At 30.5% G+C, this 27,454-nt stretch overlaps 1 protein-coding gene across 5 annotated transcripts in view; it reads left to right on the top strand.

The window, feature by feature from the left end:
* Nucleotides 1–24,313, top strand: part of LOC132940970 (sodium- and chloride-dependent GABA transporter ine-like) — a 36,810-nt gene extending 12,497 nt beyond the window's left edge. For 4 of the 5 annotated variants that reach the window (XM_061008800.1, XM_061008801.1, XM_061008799.1 and 1 more), the window contains exons 3-12: nt 12,521–12,723; nt 13,312–13,446; nt 15,543–15,756; nt 18,146–18,416; nt 21,985–22,213; nt 22,612–22,724; nt 23,074–23,214; nt 23,352–23,552; nt 23,845–24,021; nt 24,138–24,313. In XM_061008800.1, the coding sequence (XP_060864783.1) occupies nt 12,521–12,723; nt 13,312–13,446; nt 15,543–15,756; nt 18,146–18,416; nt 21,985–22,213; nt 22,612–22,724; nt 23,074–23,214; nt 23,352–23,552; nt 23,845–24,021; nt 24,138–24,308 (1,855 nt within the window). In that variant the 3' untranslated portion in view covers nt 24,309–24,313. Of the gene's footprint in view, nt 1–12,520; nt 12,724–13,311; nt 13,447–15,542; nt 15,757–18,145; nt 18,417–21,984; nt 22,214–22,611; nt 22,725–23,073; nt 23,215–23,351; nt 23,553–23,844; nt 24,022–24,137 lie in introns of those variants that run through there. The other variant, XM_061008802.1, reaches the window with a different exon arrangement.
* The last annotated feature ends 3,141 nt before the right edge of the window (nt 24,314–27,454 follow it).

Below are 27,454 nucleotides of genomic sequence, written 5' to 3'. Positions count from 1 at the left end.
GCATTTAAAGTTCAAATTTTGACAACATTTATCAAATTTATAATTTATTAATTATTTTGTGGTTAAAAATGTATAAAATGTTTAACTTTTATGGGTAAAGATTGAAATTTTAAAACAAGGCTCCGAGTAAATAGGTTATATATAAATTACTTTATTCACAATAATATCATCAAATATACTTGGTAAAATCATAGGCTGACTGACCGTTTTCGCTCAGAATCGTTTTTCTTATACAATGATATTATATCATTGAATTCAAATTTAACACCATCCATTACAGTGACCCACTTGTAACCTACTGTACAGCAGAGCGACATCCACTTATCCACCTTTTTTTTTTTGTAGGCAATGAAATATGTATGTTTTTTTTCTATCGAAAATTTGTTGTTACATTTACATTGTACATAATAATATAATTCCCGCAAATTAGTTGTTATACACGCGTATATTATACGTATGCGTGCAGTATTATTATATGATATTTTTGTAGTCATAAAATACAATAGCCGCCATGTAGTAAAGTAATAATAAACCTAACCTATTATTTTCGAATTATAAACATAAAATGTGCGTACATGTACAAGTGCTGCAACCGCATAGATGCCAACATAATATACCATAATATTATATAGATCGATCGCGAAATACACTTAGACACCTACGACATTGCACCGTGCCTGTTATAGTAGATATTCGCGTAATCTCGTGGCTTATATTGCAGATAAATACGGGGGTCAGGGGCATTACCCACAGGTAAAATATTAGAGGTGTGGTCAAATTAAAAAATGTCTCAAAATGTAAGCTAAATAAAGTTTTAATATTATTTCAACATATATAATATTATGCTATGTATTATTAATTAATATTTGTGTCGTTATATTATACTAAATGCACAGTACAGTAAAAGTAAAATTATTAAACCGAATACAACCAATTATAATAAATGTGTAAATATTGTGCATATCGATATCGGTAAATAAAACCTGCAAATTTCTTCGTTTCATTCCCAACTCAGTATTTTGAGTAATATTGACAACTTGAAACTATCCTCGTACAAGTTCACCCTTTCGCGGTGGACGTTTGTTAAATTATAAGTTCGTAATTTTTCCGATGTAAGGGGGGGGGGGGCAAGTGCCCTATCTTTCAGCCCCCCAATGGTTTCCCGCGGATGTGCGTACACAAACTGATTACACGACGTAATGTTAAAAATGATTTGATACATGTCCCCGTGTCAAATAAAAAACAGGATAAGCATTTTTATAAGTCAATACTCCCGTTTTCGATAAAAAAAGATATAATATATACCTACCTGCACGTAAAATGCGTCTCTCTACGCCACCCCCCTGCGATACAGCCGATAACAATAACGAGCTATTGCGCACGACTTGTGCGCACGTTGTACCATACATTTGAGCGTACCACATTTTTATTGCCACCTCGGTGTCGTTTTTTTTTTTTTTTTTGTCTTATCGTCGTATCGGCCAGTCTCCAATAATCATATAACAAAATAGTTTATACTATTTTATCGTTATGTGGATATTTTATTATTATTATATCTGTCGAACGCCGTTGTATAGGTACTATTATAATATTTGTATACCACGTACACCTATATATATATTGTTGTTTGCGAATACGAAAAATCGACAATGCGTAACACGATTTACAGTGGGACTGTAAACTTTACGGCTTACAAACCCATTTTAATGACAGGACCAGATGATGCGATTGATTTTAATTACAACTGGTTCAGAGCATCGACCGTTTTCGTGGAACTCGCAATGAAAGTCTCCGATGAGTTCTATCGAGTCTACATTTTTCAGTTACTATTTACCTGTGAACATTTATATTACTACAGACGTATACTAGTGAACTAAAAATAGGTGAACAAATAGTGAAACGTGTATGCGAGTAAAGCGTTAAAACTGTATCACAAATTATTTATGAATAATTTACTATTTGCATCTACACGTAATATTATAGACACATTAATTTGAAGAAATCAAATACATATAAAAAAAAAAAATTCTATACTTTTTGCATTATTGGACTTATCGAATATCAATTTTATGCATTCGGTATTTTGGACTTTTAGAGTCTTAAAACGATTTGAGTCTGAGAGATAGTATATACTAATTACATTAATTTTGGATGAACATATTTTAAATTACCTACCTACGTTAAAAACCTCCGGCCATTGGCTAGTTTTCATTTTTAAATTGTTATTTTATATTAATTAGTAGGTACTACATTTGTTTTTAATAATTTATATTATTAACTATAATATTATATTACCTATAATTTATCATTATAAAATACCCGCTCTTTGTTTTCTAAAGTTTAATCACAGTTATAATAATCATTACAATAGAATTCAACATAATATTTTAATTTTCTATGGTATATAAATCATTGGAACAAATTGAAACCAATGCATTGTTATTACTTATTTGTGAGGCTGTAACAAGTAAAAGCTATAACTAATTGATTAAAGGACTGTAATACAATAATACATTATTTTATTATACCTACCTACGACTTCGTTAATATAATAATATTCTTATAAATTTAAAATTAAAAAAAGAATTTTATCTATACTCAACACTGTAATCGTATATTATAAAAAACAATTACTGGGCAATATTATCAATTCGTAGTAGGTATCACTCATATATAGTCTCATCGATATAACTTGAGGTTTGGTTATAGATAACTAGTTGGGCATGATGACACGTCGGGCTATATGCCTATTTACAATTTGTATGTTTCTATATGTGTTCAAGGTAATTGCAAACTGCAGCTATAGTGATTAGTAACTAATTAAGTTAATAGTTTATTACCTACTACCTAATATTTAGGCTTGCATCCGAAAAGATCAACCGTAATCATATCAGTCGATTTATCACCGCGTTTAACAGCGGTCAATGCCAGTAATCACCTTGAACTTACTGCGATATAATAATAATAACGCGGACCTTGTCAACGATATATGTTTTGTGCAGCCTTTTGTCGATTATAATTTACGTTTGCCATCAACTATAGGCACTATATTATTATTTATTTATTATTATTTTTTTTTTTTCAAAAAACGGATGTACAAAGATGTCATTATCGCGGTGGACAATCCAAGGTTAGAAATTGCGAATACGCACGACATGTATAAATATATTATACGTGGTGTACAGGCGATTTTTAATGGAGGGGCGGCAGATGATCCGGATCTAAAACCTGAACAAGCTTGTATCCAAGTGTAATTAAGTTCTTTCTTTTCGATTAAATGTATCCGGGGGCCAAATAAGCTATAATTATGAAAACACAATCGTATAAGTTCAAAATGTGACCAGTGGCCTAGGCAGCTCCGCAGTGGTCACGAAATAATTGTTATTTATTTTAGTTCTATTCATTAATAAGCTATAATTATGTGTATTCATTTTTTCTAAATAGGTACAGAATTGTTTTCAAATATGATTTGCTGAACGGAAGTATCTTTTTACAATCTCGTTCATTAACAGAGTATTAGGTTAGTACTTAATACTTATATGTATAAACATAATATAGCATAGGTATACAAGGTGTTTCTGCAACAAATGTCACCGTTCTATTAAAATTAAATGTCATACTCAAAGTAGTAGTTGAAAAGTAAATGTTCGGAATTTTTTTTATTCGCTAAAGCATGGGTGTTTAACTATTGATAGACATAAGTAATGCATAGTTTTTTTGAATTTAAATTACATTGACAAATGACAACAAATCTAGTGTCTTAAACAAACAACAACAATTAGGTAGGTATTCATCTGTAAAATAATATTCTTATGTGATAATTTTGTACAGTGGGTGTGAATTATTTAAATTCACGTAGGTACCAGCCTATTATGTCAATCAATAGTTTACACGTGTGCATTAGTTTATCATCTTATTCATTAAAAGGATAACATTTCGCTGATTTTTGAAAAAAAAAACACTTCTTTAATAAAATATATTTTAAAAAGTTAATTACAAGATAAAAAAATTTTGATTACACAGTGAAACCTGCAGCATATCACGAAGTCTCATGGGGACAAATATTCTTACTAGGTATAGAGAAATTAGCTAAATAGAATTACATATATTTGGTTTTAATATGGTTATAATTTATGGTTCTCAAAAATATTTGGTCAAACAGAATATTTTATCAATAAAAATTCGTTATATGGAATATATGGAAGTTTTTGAATATAATTTTGTGTTGCACTAAAAATTATTTACATTGAAATTTCAAGGATTCAAAAAATTCTAGTTTATATATATATATTTAATATATCCATATTAATAAAGTATAAAATTGTATATAAATTTTAAATATTTAAAAGGTTAAGCACAAAATTATATAATATTATAATCACATAAAAAATTATGTTTTTTTGATTTATTGTTTTAATTGAATTTGGCATTGAACACTTATAAGTTATAAGTAGTATTCATGGCATATAATATTATAGTGTGTTCGATAAAATATATATAGGTTAATTAGAGTTCGATTTTTTTAAAGACCTTTAATACTTGTGAAATATTAAAATAACACTAATTTCTGAAGAACAAATATTATTCAACAATGTGGGTAGGTACTTACTACATTTTGTAACGTCATTGGCCTTAATTAATTGTTTTATTATTTTATAACACAATTTTTTTTAATTTTATAAAACATTAAAAATTTAATAATTGAGGTAGGTAGCGTAATTTTTTATTTATTTGTATATCTTAAAAAAATGTTGTGTAGTAAAAAAATATATATCATGTATTTATAACTTAAAATACTATGTACGTATAGAGTGTCCCAAAAGGTGAATATACTTTTGACCTATTATTCAGCTATATAATGTATTGTATATTAAACATATATCTATATACACCCATTACGATAGGGAAAACGAATGGGTAATATTTGATAGACATCCCTAATACTTAAAAATGAAAATTTACATATTTGTCAAATATATATTATAGTAATCTAATTTAGATATGTCGTAAAAACTGGTGTAATACCTGTAATACTACGTATGTAATATTATAATTTACAATAAACCTGGTTAATGGTGTAGTTATATAGTCTTGTTAATTTTCCTATTCCCATTTTTTTTTTCGTCAAACGCCATATTGCTCGTGAGGCAAAGCGCGGTACTTAGGACGAAGAACCAAAATTCGTTTGTATTATTAATATTGTAAACCTAATATTGACATCACACAGTTGTTTCACGCTCACAGGATCTTTGCAGACTCTGCAGAGTGTCTACGTATAATAATATTATATATAACATAATATGTATTAACATATCTCGAACGAATGCGCCCACACACGCGCCGTCAGACATTGCGGCCGAGTATAATATAATAATAATAATAATAATTATTATTATTATTATTATTATATATGAAATTGAATAGATCGCCACGTCTGCATCCGGAATCGCGCACGGAGTCAATCGTTTCGGCAAGAGGTTAGGTCATATTATTATTTATTATATACACACAGTCGCTATACATATATCGGTATATATGACGTGTAGTCTGGCCATGTTTTCTTACGTATCCTATTCACCACACCGATACACACAATCGGGGCCGGTGTACGCAAAAATAATAGCTCGGTACATCGCCAATGTATATTCGACGCGCGCGACACAATACGAATCGAATTTGAATGTATTGAATTCCATAGCCGACACAAAAAGTTCGCGCTCAGTCATCCCGTTAGACGTGTTGAATAGATCCACGCGCGGGTGCAGTGTACGATGGTAATAATAATAAATGTCGAGTAGGTATATGCATAATATATATATATATATATATATATATATATATTACATATTATTCTGTTTGTATTCCGAGTAATAATTGACAGCCCCGGGGGCATAAAAATATATTCGCCATCGCGGCATCATCACCCGTCATCGAAAACGTATGAGTGGCGGGTATATTCAATTATTCTTCTTCTTTTTATTATTATTATTATTGTTACCTACCTACCGATTTTAGTTTAAGCGGTCTCCGACTACGTTTCGCGAGTGGTTCTTCGTATCGTAATATATCGTAGATATAGTATACATGTACCTATTGTACCTACGCGGTAAATGGTAACAAGGATTGAATCTAAGAAATTACATTTTGAGTTTCCTATTAGGATAGGTACCTATGTATTATCAATAATAATGTTATAATTTATCTTATATTTATAGTCGGACGTGACTTGGATTGGATTGAAAATAACTCAGTTAATATAAATCAAGTTAATAAAAATTAAATGCATACATTTAAGTTAAAGGTTTAAATTAACTTTGACTTTTTATCTCGTTTAACTCGTTTATATACGGGCATTGAAATTCAATGTTGTCCTCGACTACCATTCTGCTCTGTTTATCATACTTTCAAACAATTTACAAATAAAAAAAGAACTCTTTAATCCTGGAGTGGTGGTCTCAGGGGTCTTTTTTCGCCCAACTGATGGTAAAGTTTGAATCTGGTCTTAGTGGGTAGAGGGTTCACTTTAGAATAAAATTATAGCTTCTACAAATAATATTACGCACAGACAACTTCATTGGTGAGTAAGTACCTAGTTTACTTGTCAAACTTGTTTAACTTATTAGTTTTTCTTAAATTTGCAAAGAATTTACAAACAAAACAAAATTATTTAAATTTATTTGGTGATCATTGACACACTTCTCCCCTTCTTATATATTCATCATCAGTTAAATTTAAAATTTCCATGGTCGGGAATGATCAGACACACTCGAGTACTCAACGGCTCAATATACTTTCAAAAAATTATGGAAACATCACTGTATTAATAATATACGATTATGCCCTCGTGTATCATACGACATATTATAATTTATATTATATTATGTTATATGAGGGCTACTGCAACCGAGCACTTCGTAAACACTTGCAATACTTACATTTATATTATTATTGTATTTATCTGGACTAGTGGACTGCGATCGAGTACACTCATGGGGACCTCCGTGTTATATAATATTTTAAAATGTTATACGAGTTAGGTAGGTACGCCCAACATCAGTGCGCGAGTGCACCGTCAATAAAACTCATAAACACTGTATGATGATAATAATAATAATAATAATAATAATAACATAATAACGACAGTCTAGAATAATTATTAATATATATTGTGATGCGTATACGTAATATGCGTCACAATTCGTGCGCACTCGTACGAGATATATAGTTTTATTACGTACACACCTACACTAAAGTACACAGTTCATTTGGGTGGTCATTTTTTTGGGTGTAAAAAACGGAAATGCTGTGACATTCGCGATAAAAATTATATCTATACATATAATATTTAGGGCTGAATAATTTATAATTTGAACGAGTGGTTTTTGAGTTATTAAATTGTACATATTAAGGATCTCATAAGCCTTAAAAATGGTTTTACAAAAGTATAAAATAAATATAATATTATAACCCTTGTTTTATAATATTAAATAACTCAAAAGCAAATCGTCTGAATTTGGGTTAAAATACCTACATCAGCGTTGTCAAAAACTTCGTCAAATTAACAATTTGAATAAGGCGATTTTCATTGGAATAAGTTCACTGGGACATTCCTTAGTGGTATAATAAATGTTCCCTCAAGTATATTTAAATGTTCCAAAAATTAATAAATTTGAATATTCGATATTTGAGAGAAAAAATGGAGGTTTAAGCATTATTGGTGAATCGCCCTGTATACAACTATACAGCGCAGCATTCTAACGTTCGTGCAGTCGGAGATTTAGGAAAGCATCATATAACTATATAATGCGTACCGACCTATACAACCACTCGTGGCGTATTTATCCCTCGCCTTCTCGTCGTAATCGACTCCACGCCCAACGTATAACACAATAATTATTATACTATCGTCGTATATTGTTTTGATATACATGCGATACAACATTATGAATGTGTATGGTATTATGAGGACCCGAAACGTGGACGTGCTATAATAATGACCATCGTCACGGAAGCGTTTTGTGTCCGACCGGCTTATCGCACGCTCGAAAAGCGACTACCTATATTATAGGTACACTTATACCGAACAAGTCTTTTCGGAAAATCGGTGTTGCGTGATGCTTATTGCCTGTAGATATAGGTCTCGTCGACCAAGAGTACTCTATATTAAAGTCTCCGCCGCCACCGCAACGATGGCCGACGAATTTATGTTAGAAGTCAAGCAAAATATATATAGGAATATATAGAAACATCTCACGCACCTAGATGTTAACTTAATGCTATAACTTAATCAAAAGTCAAGACTTGATAATATTATTTTATAATCATAAAAATAATATAATCGCTTAATTTCTAATTGAATTTAGATGTTATTTATTTAAGATTTGAGCCGTTGATAAAAAATATATAGGAGAAAAAATCTTTATGGATTTAATTTTACATAAATCGTATATACTAAAATTCCACATAAAGTACAAATGTATTTATATGCACCTAATTCGCGAATCAATTTAATCTAATGCGCATCGTTAGATTGCATAAAAACTCAGTTATTACAGTTTACTCAATACAGATAGAAAATTAACGCGATAATAGTATATGCATTGAGTCAAAAGTGAATAACGGAAATAAGTTACTCGTATTATATATTAATATAATCGAAATCAACTTGCGATGTTTTTTTAATAAATTGTTATGTTCTTAACTCGCCAGCCTTAGGTTGCTAGCTTCGGACAATGAGGTAAAATAATATTATGTGGTTACGACCACCTGCTTTTACCCAGAGCAGCGTGCACAATAATGCAGGCAATATTATAACGGATAACTACAACTCACCTTTACTCATTGACACAGACCTCAATAAATCAGTTAAGCGCAATATACACACACACACAAGTACTTAAATCATGTTTCATATTATTGCGCACTAAATTGCATCGGTCGGGGTGGTTCGCCGAGGCAGGTGAATTATATTGCATACTTTTATAATAACAATAATGACGTGATAGAGGTTGTTAGGTATTTACGTCGGGGAGAACGTACGTACACGCTATATTAGGTGCGATCGAATTCTATAGTGCGGCGGGTTGTATCGCAATTAAACCGCAATGTGACACCTCCGTTTGAATGTGGGCGCGTATAATACCTACCTGTGTACCTGCAGTTGTAATAATTTATGTGTTTTTATAATAACTATAATAATAATAATATTATTATATTATGTTTATATTAATAATATCGATTAAACGTTAATCGTATTTCGGTATATGAAAGAAAAAAAAAACAACCGAAAGGAACGCCGCCGCATCATTGGCCGACCCGCGAGATCAAAGGTATTATGTTCGTTCAGCAGTTTACTCAGACACATTTAAACATAATCTGCAAAACGAATCTGCACGAATACCACGTGCCTACCGTATAGCTTTACAGTTTATTATCATACTATTTAACCCGTTATGCGCCTTCCAAGATTCGGTTTTATTCGTCCCGAGCTCAATCGTATTATTGCCAATTTAAAGATACATTGGTATTTTTTATATACGTCCATTAGAGTTAGGTAAAATATGTTATTGATGATGTCTGCGCGGATATCTATGTCTCGCGTATATACATGTATACGAGAAATTGGACACTGATTAGTATAATTATTAATATATAATGGATATTGTATATATTATAATATAGTATAATAATATCGCGGCATCATTCAGTTACCAGACTGCGAATCATGCAGGTTTTATAAATCGTTGATATTGGATCTACTATTCGACTTTAAACTAAAATAATTAGCTCTCTGACGTAATTAAAATATTTAATATATGCATACAATAATTGTTATTAATTTATTATGTAGGTACGTACACTTTTTTATTCTTTTTTTAACCGTCATAATAATATAAAGTTTAATATTAAGTAATCGTAAAATTAATGCGAAATTAATACTAATTGGAATAATACATTATATTGAACGGACATGCTAATTATTAGTTATCTTACTATATATATTGTGTATGATAATTGATAACATTGTTACACACCGATTTCATCCTGTCGGGCTAGGTTATATCCCGGTGCGTAGTCGTTATAATAATATATTAAAAGTGTTTGTTTATTTTTTAATTAATTTATTGTTATTCGTTTTTAAATAATCTGCAAAATGTTGCAGCATATCCCTTAGTTGGATTTACATCACTGCAATTTATTATTGATTTCATTGAATGATATTTTTAATTAATGTATTAAAATGTATATTTATGTGTTCTTGTTTTTAACTATGCAGTACTGAAACGCATATAGAAATGACGTATACGTACATTCCCCCCCCCCTCCCCCCATTAAAAGACTTTTAATTAAATGACGATTATTATAATTAATTTATTATTGATTTGAAAGTTGAAATACTTTTTGGAAACTCTTTCTCTGTGTAATTACATGTTAATTTTCACCAATTATTATTATGGTTTATATGCCATAGGTAATAACTAATAAATAATAATTTAAATAAAATCGCAAAAAAAAAACTGTGGATTTATAGCTATGTTTATTTCGTTGTAAATAAATAATTTTTTTTTCAATGATTAAGTAGAGAAAAATGTTTTCCCATATTACGATGACGCATAGAAATGATTTTGAGTTTTAACGGAAATTTCATGTCATTGAACTCAGTTTAGCAGTATAATAATGCACTCATTACTCCACCTTCGTTAAGAAAATGTATAAACGAATCAACAATATATAGGTAACACGATGACAGTATCAAATGACTATAATGAGTACTATTATTAGGGCCCAAATTTCAATTCAATGTGCATATTTTATTGGTAATCTTAGACAATGCTTTCCAAGTACATAGCTTGTTTCATGAAACAGATACTTCAACGGTAAAACTTTTATTTTGCAGTTTGTTGCACATTTGGATGTTTTTTCATTTTTCGACAATTGTATAGCTTTTTTCATTCGTTTTGTTAGTTTTAATGCATATTTGTACATTAATATACGACTTTGGACTTACTACTTTAAATTGAACTAGTTAATAATATTATCCAAAGATCATTTATTAAATTGTTTTTCTTCGTGTTTAGTTTAATAGGTTTCCTATACAAATTGTCAATTGTTCTATGATACATAGCCGCATCAATTGATCGAATTAATTAATCAAATTTCGGTTTTTTTTTAAATACATTTTTATTAAATATATTGTAAGTTATAAATTAGGTAGGTACCTAATAAAACATTGAAAAAATAATTTTATGTCAATCTTTAAAAGCATTATTGCGGCAAAACACATTTTTAACAATTTTTTTGAGAATTTTTTTTACGGTTTTTAGAACATTTAAATCCAGGCTCTAGTAATTACTAAAATAATGACTTATGCGAACATATTTGAATTAAAAAAGTGGATATTTTTAAATCGGTATAAAATACCGATACAAATATACCTGTTACAAATTATAAAATATAATTCATTTTCCACTATAAATAATGTAGGGTTCTTAATGTAATTTTGAAGTGCTTGCCAATTATATTTAATTTTGAATAATTATAAAATGTAAAAATCAGTTAAGTACTTATAGGTACGACATCATTATTATACTTTGATGTAAGTAAATGAGAATTGTTTAAATTTGTACTGTTATTTTTTTTTCTTTGTTCAAAAACGTTTCTTTTTTATAGCATTGCTGTATAAAACATTAAATCCAAATTACCTGGTAAACAAGTATAATTTTATCGTTTTTAATAGACGATCCGGTCTATTCGATACACGATTATATATATATTTTTAATAGGTAATTGTATATGTTACATAAGTTCTGCTTTTGACTATATTATGAAAAAAAGATTAATGTTCACCTTAACTTTTACTTACCAAACATATCAATTTTATAATAATAACCAATAATTACTAAACATATATTTCATAACTATAATTTTGGTTAACGTATTACGTAGGTACTCAAAATACCTACTACTGTATCTAGTATAGTAATATTTACTTTCCACGTTTAAATATAAAATATATTTTCTTTACGATCAAAAATTGTACCAATAACCAATCTAGTACTTAAGTATACAACTGTATATTAACTGTATAATGTTATACCTAAACAATTCATAAATTCATAATTATATTCAATTCAATCTCATTTGTGATTATAGGTGAAGAATATATTGTTTTTTTTCTTTTTAATTTTTTCTTCTTACATTTTTTTCCTTGAAGTTTTTTTAAGAATATTTAATAACCGAAACGTATTATACATATCAAATATATCTCAGCATGTGCGGTTATAACAATACACTACTGACCGACTTTTATACATTTTACTTAAATTAAGTGTATTTTCATTTTTTCAAATGTTAACATAAGTCTTTAGTTGATTTTATAAGATGAATATAAATGATTTTTAAAATACATTTTATCGAAGTAATTCTTATATGATATACCTATTATGTTGACTCGAATTATTATAGTTTTACATACATTTTGATTAACTAAAATAATATTTTGTTCTAATGTGTTTTCCAGATTCATTGAGAAAGACGACGGTGATTTTACAGAATGCAGCAGTTGCTCCAGGTCACTTGCCGAGTCGTTATCGGACTTCCGGTCCAGGACCAGGACTCATTATTGGCGCAACAAACTCCAATTCATTTTAGCATGTCTGGGCTGTTCGGTGGGCCTAGGCAACATGTGGCGGTTTCCATATCACTGCCACAAAAGTGGCGGAGGTAAGCTGTCTAAGTTTCTGTCAATTAATTTACGATTACACCAGGAAACTTAAAATTAAAATTACTGACATTTTATCGTGAAATGATTGCACTAAAAGTTTAATAGGAAGAAGCCAATTTATCATAGGCCGAGGGAGCCATTAATTCATGACGGCGGGGGCTTCACTATTGCAAGTTTTATTGTTTTAAATTTACAGCCGAATTAAATGGCAATGTCGACAATATTTATATAAAAAAAACAAACAAACAAACAAACAAACAAAACACAACAAAGAACTTTATTGATCAATTAAATTAAAGAAATATTAAAAATTTAAAAGTCACTTAAACGAATTATAATGGGGACAAAACAATAATTAATGGTAGAGAAAATTGGAATGTTCTAAATCGAAAGGAAATGCTTCTATACTTTGTTGTGAATGAAAATTGTTACTTAATTTACCCTATTGATATTTTAATTTTATTAACCCCATGGCATAAATTTTAGTTGCAACTTTTATAGACACATGTTATAAATATATTTTTTTGTAATAGATTTATGCATTTGTAATATTAATATAATGATTATATATCAACTATTACTTTTAGGTATATTTTTGATACCATATTTTTTGGTGATGATATTTTGTGGAGTACCATTACTGTATTTAGAATTGGCTATTGGACAGTTTACTAAACGAGGACCAATTAGTGCAATATCAAAACTCTGTCCAATTCTAAAAGGTAAGTCAATTATCTTAATTTTATTATGATTTGGAACTATTATACATATATATATATATATATATATTTAAATATTTAAATGTTAACAACAATCTTTAACAAAATATTTAATATATTAATTATCACATATTTTGGGTCAATCTTAACTATTTTTTCGTGTCAGATAAACTTCGCTGTATCATTTATCATTACTTTCGAACTCAAATATAAAGACACTTTCCTCGTTCCCGTGGAGCCACTCAACTTCGATATCGGTGCTTTTTATAAATTTTATTTTGTAGACATATAATAACGTATGATGACATTTAATACGAAATATTATGAATGATAATATTTTGTATGGCTGAATAGGTACCTAATGTCCGTATGCAATGTCAATTTGTGTGCCACATAAGACATAGTTTAACATGTCTTATAATATAACACATACATTGACTAGGTATGCATACGGGCATAAGACTTGTTTTAATATATTATAGAAGTAAATAATTACATTATTTGAAATAAAGGCAAAATTAAAAATATATTGGATCAATGTTTTTAGCTAACATATACTAGTGTATTTAAAGAATAAATAGTATATTATACATTAAATATTAATCTAATGCTTGTGAATATTATCTGCTAATAAATATTTCAATACATAATAATTACATATGTAGGTATTAGTTGTATTAGCATATTTTAACGGAAAACAAATACACATTAGCATGTGTGTGCCTCGTAATAAGACCTCAATGGAAATAGTCCATCTTGGTTCGGCTTACATTAGCAACTAGCATTCGTATTCATCGTCGTGACTCCATCAATACATTTTTTCTGAAAGCTATATTTATTATTAACTTACTGAGGTATTTCCAGTTAAACCTAAACCTGATGATTAAAAAAATATTAAGTTATGTTTTTGTGTAAGGAACTTAAAAATCCGTTAAATTAAATATTCTTATATACCTAGTATACAATTTATGTTTGTAATATACGCTTATATGCTTATTCTAATGGATGTGGGGGATCGTACCTAAATGGCTAAATAATATTTAAGGGTGGGTCTGGACGAGGAAAAACATGAAAAGCACCCTATATAAGTAGGTTGTAGGGGGACGGAGTGGCCGAGCGGACTAAGGCGTCGGCTGCGACGCAGCCGGCCCGAGTTCGATACCTTGGCCGCGGGCGGCATTTTTCTTCGGGCAAGTCACGGTGTCCGGAGAACAAGTGCCGCCATCCCCCACCCGGGCATGGCAGATACCTACGGGTGCCCAAATTAAAAATTCTGCCAAAACAAAATCACGTGTAAAAATCTACAGTACCCCCCCCCCCCTACAGTACCACAGGCTAATGACCTGAGCAGTCGAAGCCTTAACCCTAATAAAAAAAAAAAAAAAAAAAAAGTAGGTTGTAGGTACTATACAGTATACAGTACCTATATACACACATATGTCTCCATTCATACATTTGTATGATATTAATATATTATTTATTTTTATTCGTTTTCAAATAAAAAAAATAAATATTTATTATAAAATAAAAGAGAATAATCAAACTTTAGAAATAAGTATAATAGTGGTAAATAATATTTATTAATTTATAAATGAATACTAATTGTATAAAATTAATAGTATAATAAATAATAATACGTTGTTATTCATGACTTATATAAATCATAATATTTTAGTTGCATAAAAAACTAACACGGAGAAATAAAAAAAAATGAATTATTAAACTCGCAACTTGTTTATACATATTGTATAACTAAAGGGCCAGTTATTTTAATTTTCAAACACCAATATAAATAAATCATTCAGGATTTAAAATTTTCAAAGGTGCTACCTCGTGAAACTATCGTCTGAAGTCTAACCTAAGTAGCGTTTGCATGTAAAAACATAATAAATCCCAACACATTATTATATCCCCGGGTAGTACCTAGTACCTACGATTTATTTTCTAACATATAAATTTGATTTGTCGAAATATTAGCAACTAAACGTATGGTCATCATTGCGATAATATATACAAACCTCAACGCACCAAATGTCAACTGACGATGACTAACATTATGCATTACGTTCCGATTTCTGATTTCCTTTTTTTTTTTACAGGCGTCGGCTTATCCAGCGTGGTGACGTCATTTTTCGTATCCGTTTATTACAACGTGATAATTGCATACACTCTGTACTATTTCTTCACAGCGATACAGGACCAGCCTCCATGGGCGCACTGCAACAACCGGTGGAACACTGACCGCTGTTGGATGGCAGGCGGTAACACCACTAGGCCTTTGGACGGCAGAAGTCCCGCTGAAGAGTTTTACAAGTACTTGTACAACTTAATATAATTATAAAAATAACGTAAGAAAAAAATGATTTGTATTGGATAGGATAAAGTTATTACATACGTATACCTATTATTATAGCATATAATAGATAAAGTATAATACCTATACATAACACCCCACGCAATCGAACTGCAAATAATTATAAATTATAACACTTCATCATGTTTCGATCGTCACATTGAATATGGCATTATGACGTGCATTATACAATGTGTGTAAAAAAAAAAAAAATACTAAAAAATAATACTCTGCTTGGCTATCCGTCCTCGACGACCACTATTGTAAAACATGAATATCTCATTATATAATATTATATTGATATAATAATATTCAGATTAAAGTGTTTATTGCATTATAAATATAGTAATAATGTCCCACGTTTACGCTTCGTAAACTGCTAAAAACTAACCGACTTTATATCGAGACACTATAACTGTTGAAAATCATATTTTATAGTTCGCTAGATTATTATAATATCACTCGGGCAGCAGCTCAAACGATGTTACAAGTTTTGACAGGAAATCAAACAATTGACTGATGATTAATTATTGTTAATCACAGGTTTAAATACTGCTGTGAGGTGGTTGGGGGGGGTAATGACTTGACGTGCGTAGCTTGTGCCGTTCATATAGGTATATTGTATAGCATTGCCATGTTACAGGAGTGAAAAACCCCTGTTATATAGATTAATCATAGACTCATTAATATTAATCATCGGTAAATCAAGAAAAACCCAACTGTTAAGTATGAATAATACTTGCTAGTAATTCGATTTGACTCTTTAAAATTCGCAAGATCATATTGTAATAGTCGTCTGTCTGGCTCGTTCTATTTCCTCCTTTCTTCAAGGTGACCATGAATATTTTTATTGTTTATAATAAAATTACTATAAAGAATTCCATTTCAGTTTCCAAACGAAGATAATTATTGTAAAATATGTCGCGGAATTTAAATGTTTTTAGTTTTGATCGTGTACCAGTGCCATGTACCTACCAACCTATACACAGTTATTATTATTATTATTATTTATTTATTTACAAAATACAAGAATATTACATAAATAACATAGTACATAATATAGTGTACAATGTATAATGGGCCTCACTGAGCAAGCTCGTGTGGAGGCCCATGAGACTTAAAATACACATATAGTTATATACATAAAAAGGTGGATAAGTGGATGTCGCTCTGCTGTACGGTAGGTTACAAGTGGGTCACTGTAATGGATGGTGTTAAATTTGAATTCAATGATATAATATCATTGTATAAGAAAAACGATTCTGAGCGAAAACGGTCAGTCAGCCTATGATTTTACCAAGTATATTTGATGATATTATTGTGAATAAAGTAATTTATATATAACCTATTTACGTGGAGCCTTGTTTTAAATTTTCAATCCTTAGCCATAAAAGTTAAAAATGTATACATTTTTAACTACAAAATAATTAATAAATTATAAATTTGATAAATGTTGTCAAAATTTGAACTTTAAATGCTTATAAAAAAAAATTGCGCCTATGTATTTTTAATATTTTTCAACTGCTATTATAACGATATATCAGGAGCCTTCTATTAAATTTTCAAGCTTTTTTCATCAACAGATAAAATTTTATTGATATTTATAGAAAAAAAAAACTAAAAAAATTGAAAACTGACAATGGCCGTAAACAGCTCAAAAAGAGTCAAAATATTTTGTAAATTTTATGGTGTATAGAAAATGCTAATATAAACATTCAGTCAAAATTTCATGTCCCTACAGTCATTTGTTTTAGAGTTACACCAAAAACCAAAATCGATTTTCTCGAAAACAGATTTTGCGTAAAAATTCCCGTTTTTCCTTAATTTTTCTTTTGTTTTTCACGTCGCTTGTGAAAACTACTGGGAAATTTTTACTTTTGACCCCCCAAAGTACCAACTAGATTCACTTTCCTATCAGAAAAGTTACTATTGAAGAAAATCCAAGCACTTTTACTGTCCTAAAAGGTGATGACAGACACAAAAATAAAAAAATAAATAAAAAAACACACATCATTGTAGAATCAATACATTCATCGCTTCGCTCAGAATCTAAAATATCATTGTATTTTTTAACGATTTCGAGAGTCTTCAACATAGGTACATCTGATTTTATAGATGGTTACGTTTTTCGAATGATCAAGGTATACTAAATCGTATAATGACGTCGTTCCAAAATTAATATGCACAGGTGGCCTCGGGGGAGTATTAACCTTCCCCAAAAATATATGATATATGAACTAAGTACTAACTACCGGTTATAGCGACGTCCAAATAGATATTCCCTAAAAAACCCGATTTTGATACTTTGGGTGTTGTTTTTTCTATAATATTTTTTATTGCATCGTACAGCTTGAAAATGCTGCAGATCGCAAAGGACCCGAACACGTTGGGCAACGTCCGCTGGGAGTTGGCCGTCTGCATGTTCGTCGTGTCCACCGTCGTCTACTTCAAACTGTGGAAGAGCACTGAATCGTCCGGCCGCGTGCTGCACCTGACCGCCACTCTGCCGTTCGCCATGCTGGCCGTACTGCTGGTCCGGTCACTGATGCTGGACGGCGCTGACATCGGTATCGAATATTTCCTGTTCAAGCTCCGCTGGGAACTGCTGTGGGACTCGAAGGTTAGTGTCGAACACGCAACGCAAAGTGACTCTTTTAAAATAATAAACACTCGTTATTTCGTAAATTATTAAGCACACCAACCTATATTTACGTTTTTGAAAATATTTTTTTGCATACAATGAAATCATTACAAAACAATATATAAAATTAATTTTGACTTTTATACATAAAAATTCTCAAAAAAATATTCTGCTTAGGAATATGACATTGCCATGACGTAGTATGATGGTTGTCCTATAAAAAAAATGAAATACTTAAAAAAAAAATCATAACGATAAAAAATATAATTGTCATTAAAAAAATGTGGTGTTGTAATAATGATTTAAAATTGTGTAAAAAAAATACGATTTTCAAAAAATGTTTTGTATATTATATGTTTGGTATACGGTGGGATATTAATTCACGACAAGTACGGTATGTTTTTAGTATTATATACGACCACGATGACCACGAATATGACGTACATAGTACGTATAGGTAACTAAATAACCCGATCACGGACCATGGTGTGTCAGCGTACAATCATTCAGTACAATATATCCCCACAATATTATATAATATTATGGTTTTTATCGGGACCCCCCCACATCTCTCCTCACAACAAATACAACCGTAATAATAAGTCCTGTGTATTCATTACGTATATTATAATGTCCTGCTTATTTTATTATTTTTTTCTTACCAGTTTAATACCAGTTTAGACGTTATTGTCGCCGTACAAAGTGAACAAAAGTTCGGGATAAAGTTGGCGTATTACGACGATATGGGTAGAACCACTATAAGGCACTAAACCACCCAAACTACCCATATTATGTTCGTATGCATGCGCTTGTATAATATACTATACGTACTCACTACTCACGTCATTCCACCTCACGCAGTCAGACGACAAGGTTATGTCATAATATAAGTTATCATAGTAATATTTACAATATTTTGATATAAATTATAATATATAAATTAATTATGGCATAACTACGACGACGTGAGGAAAATTGTTTTCGTCCACTAAACCCATTGGATGAACTTTATTTTACTGTCCGTTGTCGACAGTTCATTCCTCGTTTAAGGAGTCATCGATTCTTTCAATCGTCGAGTTTGTTAACATTACTATATATTATAAGTAGTCTTTGTATAATATGCACTCCTAAATTGTTCGAGTACGTCAAACATGCTTTTATTATTATGATTATCATCACAGAAGACGTCAATCGTCATTTATTTTATTATTCTACCCGTAAAATATTATTGTTCCCCACGTCAGATTGTCATCTACAAACGTTCGTGATTTTTGGTTACTAGGAAATTAAATTTAGGTAAAATGGTATACTCAGATAGATTATAATAATATGCATTTTCAAACACGATGTTAGGTAAATGATTAGTAAATAGTTTTCCAAGTCAAATGAAACAAATAAAATTTTAAATTACTTCAAAACAATTGCCACAGCATACAATATTATTACGACCGTGACGAAACAAATTAGACAAACTATGGGTACCTATATACCATGAGTTGAAGTGTCCAATGTTCTTTTAAACATTGTAGGTAACTTAAAATATTTAAAAATACGATTGCCGTAATAATGTATCTGCATAATTGAAAATTGTTTTTTATACATAGTACCTATAACAGTTTATAAAGCTCGTAAACTAAAAATATAGTAAATATACTATGCTGTATTGTAATACTCAAATGCATTTTAAGTGCAGTATTATTTTCTTTGTGTGAATATGTAGATATAGATAAATGTTTGTCGATTTTTGTTATCTCGTGAACATTACCTACCTACGCATTATGTTTGATGTTTTGATTTGAGTGTATGTGTAAACATTGAATATTTTGCATCGAATTGCGACCTTAAAATTCAGACGTCCATGATAAGACCCGAGTAAATAATTTACAAGTTATTATTATTAATCCGAATGCGTGATAAATAACACAAATGTTGTATATTTATACCAGCTATTTAATAAGCAATTACAAATTAGACTAGATAACCTGGTATTAAACATAATATGTATTATGTATAATATGATTACTATATATGCCTATCCGGTAATAATGTTATATATTAATGTGTTGGTAGACAAGTCATCCTTGAAACTTGAGATGTTTAGAGTTTATCATATCTAGATTAAAGCAACATTTGTAAGTATAATAACATATTCTATAAGAATTTTAGATACAAACTACTTAAAAAAAAATCAATTTAACAATACTATAATATTCGTTTTGTTAACGTAATAAATTTTATTTTTCATTAATCTTAAACCTAAACTTTACTATTTTACAAACAATATAATATATACATGTACCACACGACACACACATAGCAACATAAAAAATACTATATTAGTATACAATATACCTATTAGGTATCTACGTTATATAACCATGTGGCATATTGACATATATACGTAAAATTAGAATTAATATTTTTATTAAGTAAAAATATGATATGTATCTAATAGCATTCTCTTTGGTGTAATTTTATTAGGAATTCAATAGGTATATTAAGAGAAAATTATAAGAATTTCCAATAAACGTTTTAAACTATGAAAAAAAAGATTATATAATATTTCAACATTTTTTGAATTCTCATCGATACAATATGTCAAAAATAACTTAGTATGAAAGCAAATTAATACATGAATTACCACACGTATAATAAATTATCATAAACAACTGACAAATAACAACACATCTTTAGAACTTTAATGCGTGTTTAAATATACCTATATATATTTAAATTCCCAAGGACTCGTACTTCGCAGTCAAACTTTACGTAGCATTATTTAAATATATTTCACAGCTTTAAGTTAAAATTTCGTGGAATTTACATAATATTTTAACGTGACATTTAAGCAAAATATTTACTATCCGACGTACAAGCTGATGATTTTTTTAATGAACACACGTTATTTGTAAGTAAATGTAACCTAGGTGTTTTAAAGGTTTTATTCTACATTTTTACAACTTTTGTAATTTACTTTGACTTAACTAATAATTATTTTTTATTGACATCAAATTTAAATATTAAAGTAAAGTACATTACATACTACATAGGCGCCTGGCACATGGCCCATAAACGTTATCTTCTATCGATAATTTATAATATTTCAAAATCGCAATTAATGTAATCGTATTATGATTTGTATTACACAATAGTGAATACAGTTATTGATATACATACTCTTTACCAAGAAATACGTTATATATTATAGGGAAGTTAATAAAGTTATTTAGCACTTAGGTAATATTAGTACTAAAATCATAGTTCTCTGTAAATACATACCATTAATTCAATTAGATAATCCATAAATTGTATTATTATTATATTATATTATGTCAATAGAGAACTCGACATTTTCATGTCTACTACCTATATAGGTACACAAAACAGAGTTATTCTATTTGATTATTTTATTTTTATTTTTTGTCTTATCTCCGAATTCACGTCAAAAAGAATACCTATTATTCTATCCAACACAGAATTCGAACAGTTTGATTTGTTCACATTTTGAATTTACGACAATATTATATATTTTATACTACCTACTTAGGTTTGGGTGAGCGCCGTGGGTCAAAACCTAAGCTCCATCGGTATCGCCTTCGGTCTGGTAATTTCGTTCTCTTCGTACAACCGTTACAACAACAACATAATGGTGGACACGGTGACCATATCACTCATAAACGGCGTATCGAGTTTTGCCGTGGGACTATTCACGTTCGCCACTTTGGGTAGCATGGCCAAGGAATACGGAAAGCCCGTGGAAGACGTCCTACCGGATGGTAAATGACACTATAATGATAATAAAATTAATAATAATTAATTAGTAATAGCAATAACTTAAGTAGGTATTTATCGTCAGTTGTGCAGTGCTATCTAAGCACATAAAAGTATACTTACTCAACAAATATTATGACACAAAAATGCATATAGATACTTAAAAACGCGAAACACTATTAAATCGCAAAATATATTATTGTGGCGAGAAGACAATTGGTTATTGAAATATAAACTCATTGTATATACAATGCACGTCGATAGGTACTGTTAAGAAGACGCGTAATATCTGTTGTCTAATTTAGCAACTAACTATCCTTGCAATAAGTGACTCATTACCAGTAATAATAGTTTATAATATAACAAATTTATTTCTTCACCTATTTTATATTGTTTTGAGCAGGACCAGGAATCGTGTTCATCCTGTTCACGAAAGTGTTATCCAGTATGCCGTACTCCACCTACCTGTCGATGTTACTGTTCTTCATGATGTTTTGTCTGGCCCTGAACAGCGAGGTAATTTAGCATAAGTATTCATTATAACAATGCCCTGCGATTGCATGCCTACGCATATCCTTGTAGAATATGTACCTAATTTCTGTTAAAACGTCTGCAAACGTAATGTAATCTCGTCAACGAGCTTGATGAATCGTAATCCCCCAGGGTACTAAAGGGGTTTTAAAAAACCTGTGTCCAAATAATAGGGGGGGGGGGGGGTTGTGGGTGACAACTCACGCAGAAGTTGTCTCTATAACTTTTGCTTAACAATATATATCCAGGTTACGTATACCTACGTCACAGCCTCGTAAAATAATTGAATTCTTGGTTTGTTTGCTGGTAATTACACTTATTTATTTCATTTCAGTTTGCCATCGTCGAAGTCATCGTGACGTCCATACAAGATGGATTTCCTCGCGCTGTAAAAAAATATCTAATATGCCACGAACTATTGGTCTTGGTGGTCTGCTTTGCTTCGTTTCTACTCGGACTTCCACTTGTCACACAGGTCTGAAAGGCGTCATTAAAATTTAGTTTTTCACTATTAACGCGTATTTGTACTTTCACTGCAAATTGCAAACACGACCAAGGGTTAGGTGCATTATATCGATCGTTTCGTCAATTTGCTTTACGTGCTGTTCACAGGGTGGTACATATTTGTTCCAAATAATCGACTATTACACTTCTACGTGGTCGGTGATTTACATTGCTTTTTTCGAAGTGATAGCAGTGTCCTGGATGTATGGTGGTAATAAAATTGTAGCGGACATCGAAAGAATCACGGGAAGAAAACCGTTGTGGTTTTTCAAATTCAGTTGGTACATTACTACTCCTCTTTCACTATTAGTAAGTATTATATCATCATATTATCGTTCGTTATACAATGCCAATACATATAAGTACCTAAAGTCACCACAAACCCCCCACAACCCTCTCTATTCTAAAAAATTATTCTTCATTTTAAAAGTATAATTTTCCATTTGGCCCTTTCTGATATTACATCGAAGTGAAAAACGAAATGCACATAATATTAAAACTTAATTTCTAATAAATATCGATAAAATAATACCTATATGACCACAGTTAAATGTCTGAATAATAATTTGATTTAACGTTTGTTTTTTTCTCGTTTCATTAGTTTGTATGGGCTTTCAGTTTAACAGACTATGAGCCACCGACCTATATGAATGGCACTCGGAGCTTTCCCACTTGGGTCCACATGATAGGGTGGTCCATGGTTATGATCTCATTGACATGTATACCCATCATGTCTGTTTATACGTTCCTACATTCCGAAGGAATGACATTTTACCAAGTAAGTTGAACAACTACAAAGTCTATTATTATAATTAATTTGTTGAAGAAAAAAATTATATGAATTAATTTTATAACGCAGACCTGCAGTTTTCATTGTACGTATTTTTTTTTTAGAAACTGAACAGATCAATAAAGCCCAAATCAAATGACTTTGGTGAGCTGCCAATTGCATCGAAAGACAACTTAAAAGAAATGGCTACTTTAATAGAATGCAAAGTCCCTCAAATACCACCTATTATTGTCTTCCCGGAAACTGTTAAAAATAGCAAATATAATAATTTATGATTGTATACCAGCGATTTTTGTTCACAATTATACCCTAAAGTTGTTTTTCACAAATAACGATTTAAATATTATTTAAATTATAATATACTGTCACTGTAACATACCACACACACATTGCCATACACCAGCTATACTATGGTACACTCAACAGGTAGGTACAACTCATTTTAACCTGTACAGTACATGCATAACTGAAAATATTCAATAATATGTGTATTTTATGTTAAATTTAACACACAACTTTTACCTACTTTATTTTTTATATCATTAATGATGCTATATGGTTACTAATCGATTCTAATGCACATTTTAAATTATAAATGATATAGTTTTGAAAATATTACCATAAAATAAAACGAATTTACTTTACACAAATTAGATTTTTTTTACTTTTATACAATACAATTTTGAACTTTTTAACGCAATCATTCACCGTACATTTTTTAATATTTATAATGAACTTAGATCTGTATTTTGTATAGTCCATAAATCTTATTGTAGGTACCTAACATATATTCGTAGTCATAAATAGATGATAATTTATTGATACTACTTATCTGCTAACTTCTAGTGCACAATCGTATTGTTGCCAAAGTCAAAGCTAAAATAGGTACGTCGAAAAAACGAGTTTTTATCAATATCTAGGTAAGTTTTTTTTATAAAAAAACACAATTGATAAATATTTAAAAGACTAACGAGTCCATACACTTCGATCAAATAACAACAATGGGTTTCAACGGATAAAACGAAACTCTTACTAATATATATTCCATGTATCCAGTGCCCCTGGACTCCCCCCCCCCTTTAAATAAAATGAATAATATGTTATAAAAAAATGCTAGGTACCTAGCTTCAGTCTGTCTTTTATCACAGAACATCTATAATATGTGATCGAGGAGTTTAAATGACACTTATACATGACTATTATTAGTACCTATTATAATTTAATATTTGTTGTGAAATTGTTTTAATTTATTTATAGGAATAAAAAATAAACTGTTTATGTAACAAAATAAAACTCACAGAGACAAATATTCTGGTCCTGAAGAACTCTCACAAGTGTTTGAAATAATTTTTGAACTTAACCTATTTGTGTTTAAATTCTAAACAGTAAACACTTATTGGAATAGTATATTGTGTGGCAAGGGCGGGAAGTGAGCTATTTTAGTCGCGGGCGACGTGTGCGGCACGAGCCGCATTTCGCCCAAGACTGAAATTGCCTTCCTGCACGAGCAACACATACTATTTTTTGTCATGCAACTGCATTCATCGATAACGGCAAAGGCAATGCAGGGATCTATGCAACAACTATACTATAATTAATAATAATTATACGACAATAATAAATTTCATGAAAGAAACGATTTGGTTTTATTTATTTTAAGCGTCACGCGTGGAGGATATGATATGATTATGAGATGTAACCAAAAGTTTATAAATTGTAAGGAACCGACGACCGTGATATAGATTTCAGTGACTGTTTGTGCAGGGTATACGCGCGTGCGCGCGTGAAATGGGCGCGCAGCACTTTTGGCCTTTTGGGGATTTCCACTATACCGCCCGGCACTATTAGGGATTCCCACTTTACCGCCCGCTGGACGGAAAAAGGACGCTTTCCAACGCTTCAACCTCTATCGAAAACCATACTTTCGGTGCAGGCGTGACAAAATAGTATATTGTGTGGCGAGGGCGGGAAGTGAGCCACACATACTATTTTTTGTCACGCCCCTGCGTTCACGGAAAAGGTTATGCAGGGATCTATGCAACAATTATAGACTATTCTACAAAAACAATTTCATGGATAACATTTTATTTTATTTCAAAATTACAATTTTCACTTTGTATATTTTATTATTGTAACTGATAAGATTATTATACAAATTGCGTGAAATAAACTTACTAACGCATCGTTCGACGCACTTATCTAGGAACAGTAGGAACAGTGCAAATTAAATATGTTTAAATGTTTATGCGTCGTGCAAGGAGGTTATACTATACATTTAAGATGTAACCAAAAGTTTATGTTTTGTAAGGACCGTGGTAGGTATACTTTTTAGTTTCTGGTTGTGCAGGGGATACGCGGCCGGCACTTTTGGGGATTTCCTCTTTTCCGCCCGGCACTTTGGGGATTTCCACTTTACCGCCCGCTGGACGGAAAAAAGGACGCTTTCGAACGCTTCAACCGTGGTCGAAAACCAAACTTTCGGTGCAGGCGTGACAAAAAATATATTAAAATACTTTTTTTTAAGTATTTAAATGGTACGCCTGTTTCACCTAATTGCATGGGGATTCATTTTTAAATAGTACCTACCTACCTGATACCAATATATCGGTTTTAATAAGTATACCTAACAAATAACAACTTAAGCATTTATACAAGTAATATATGTGTATGAATGTATCCAAAATTAAAAAAAGCTGTTATCATTTCATCAATTAATAGTTTTGGAAGGCTACATTCGGGTAGTTTATGGAGGCCATGAAAATTAAATTTACCTGTATATTTAACCAAAGTAAGTAAAGCAAAAACCAAAAAATTTAAAGAACTCATGAAAACCTTATTTAATTCACCATTATGTTACTACAGCACACAAACTGGGTACTGGATAATGGATATAGTACTACGATATCTTAAAATTGTTCGTTCAGACTTTCAGAGTCGCAGACAGTCAAACTACATCATAAAATGTCAGTTATGTATCATAATGTGGACAATATGGTATTAATAACTATAAACTATTAAATATACAGAACACAAGTAGTTAGTTGAATCATAGAAATAAATATAATATAAAACTTGTAGACTTTGAGTAAAAAATAAATAAATGTAGTATCCATCATCAGTTCATCATGTTTTGATGCAGAAAACGAACTTTAAACTTAACTTTGATGTTAGTTTCTGGTAGAAATTTCTAGATCTGATTGGTAATTTGGGTAGGTCAAAAATCCCAGTAATATCAAAAAAAGAGCAAAATTCAGAGTATGGAAATACCAAAATTGATTTTGATTTTTTAGTTTAAATTCAAAAATGAATAATCATAGAAATTTGAAATTTGGAACAAATATTTATATTACCATTTACTAGATATAATATATATTTTTTAATTTTGTTAATATTATTTACATTTATGACAAATTTGTTTCCT

This window comes from Metopolophium dirhodum, chromosome 3 (assembly GCF_019925205.1).
Source record: "Metopolophium dirhodum isolate CAU chromosome 3, ASM1992520v1, whole genome shotgun sequence".
In the NCBI taxonomy this organism is placed as follows: Eukaryota; Metazoa; Arthropoda; class Insecta; order Hemiptera; family Aphididae; genus Metopolophium; species Metopolophium dirhodum.
The sequence above is the reverse complement of the archived record's forward strand: the minus strand, read 5'-3'. Positions and strand labels throughout refer to the sequence as shown.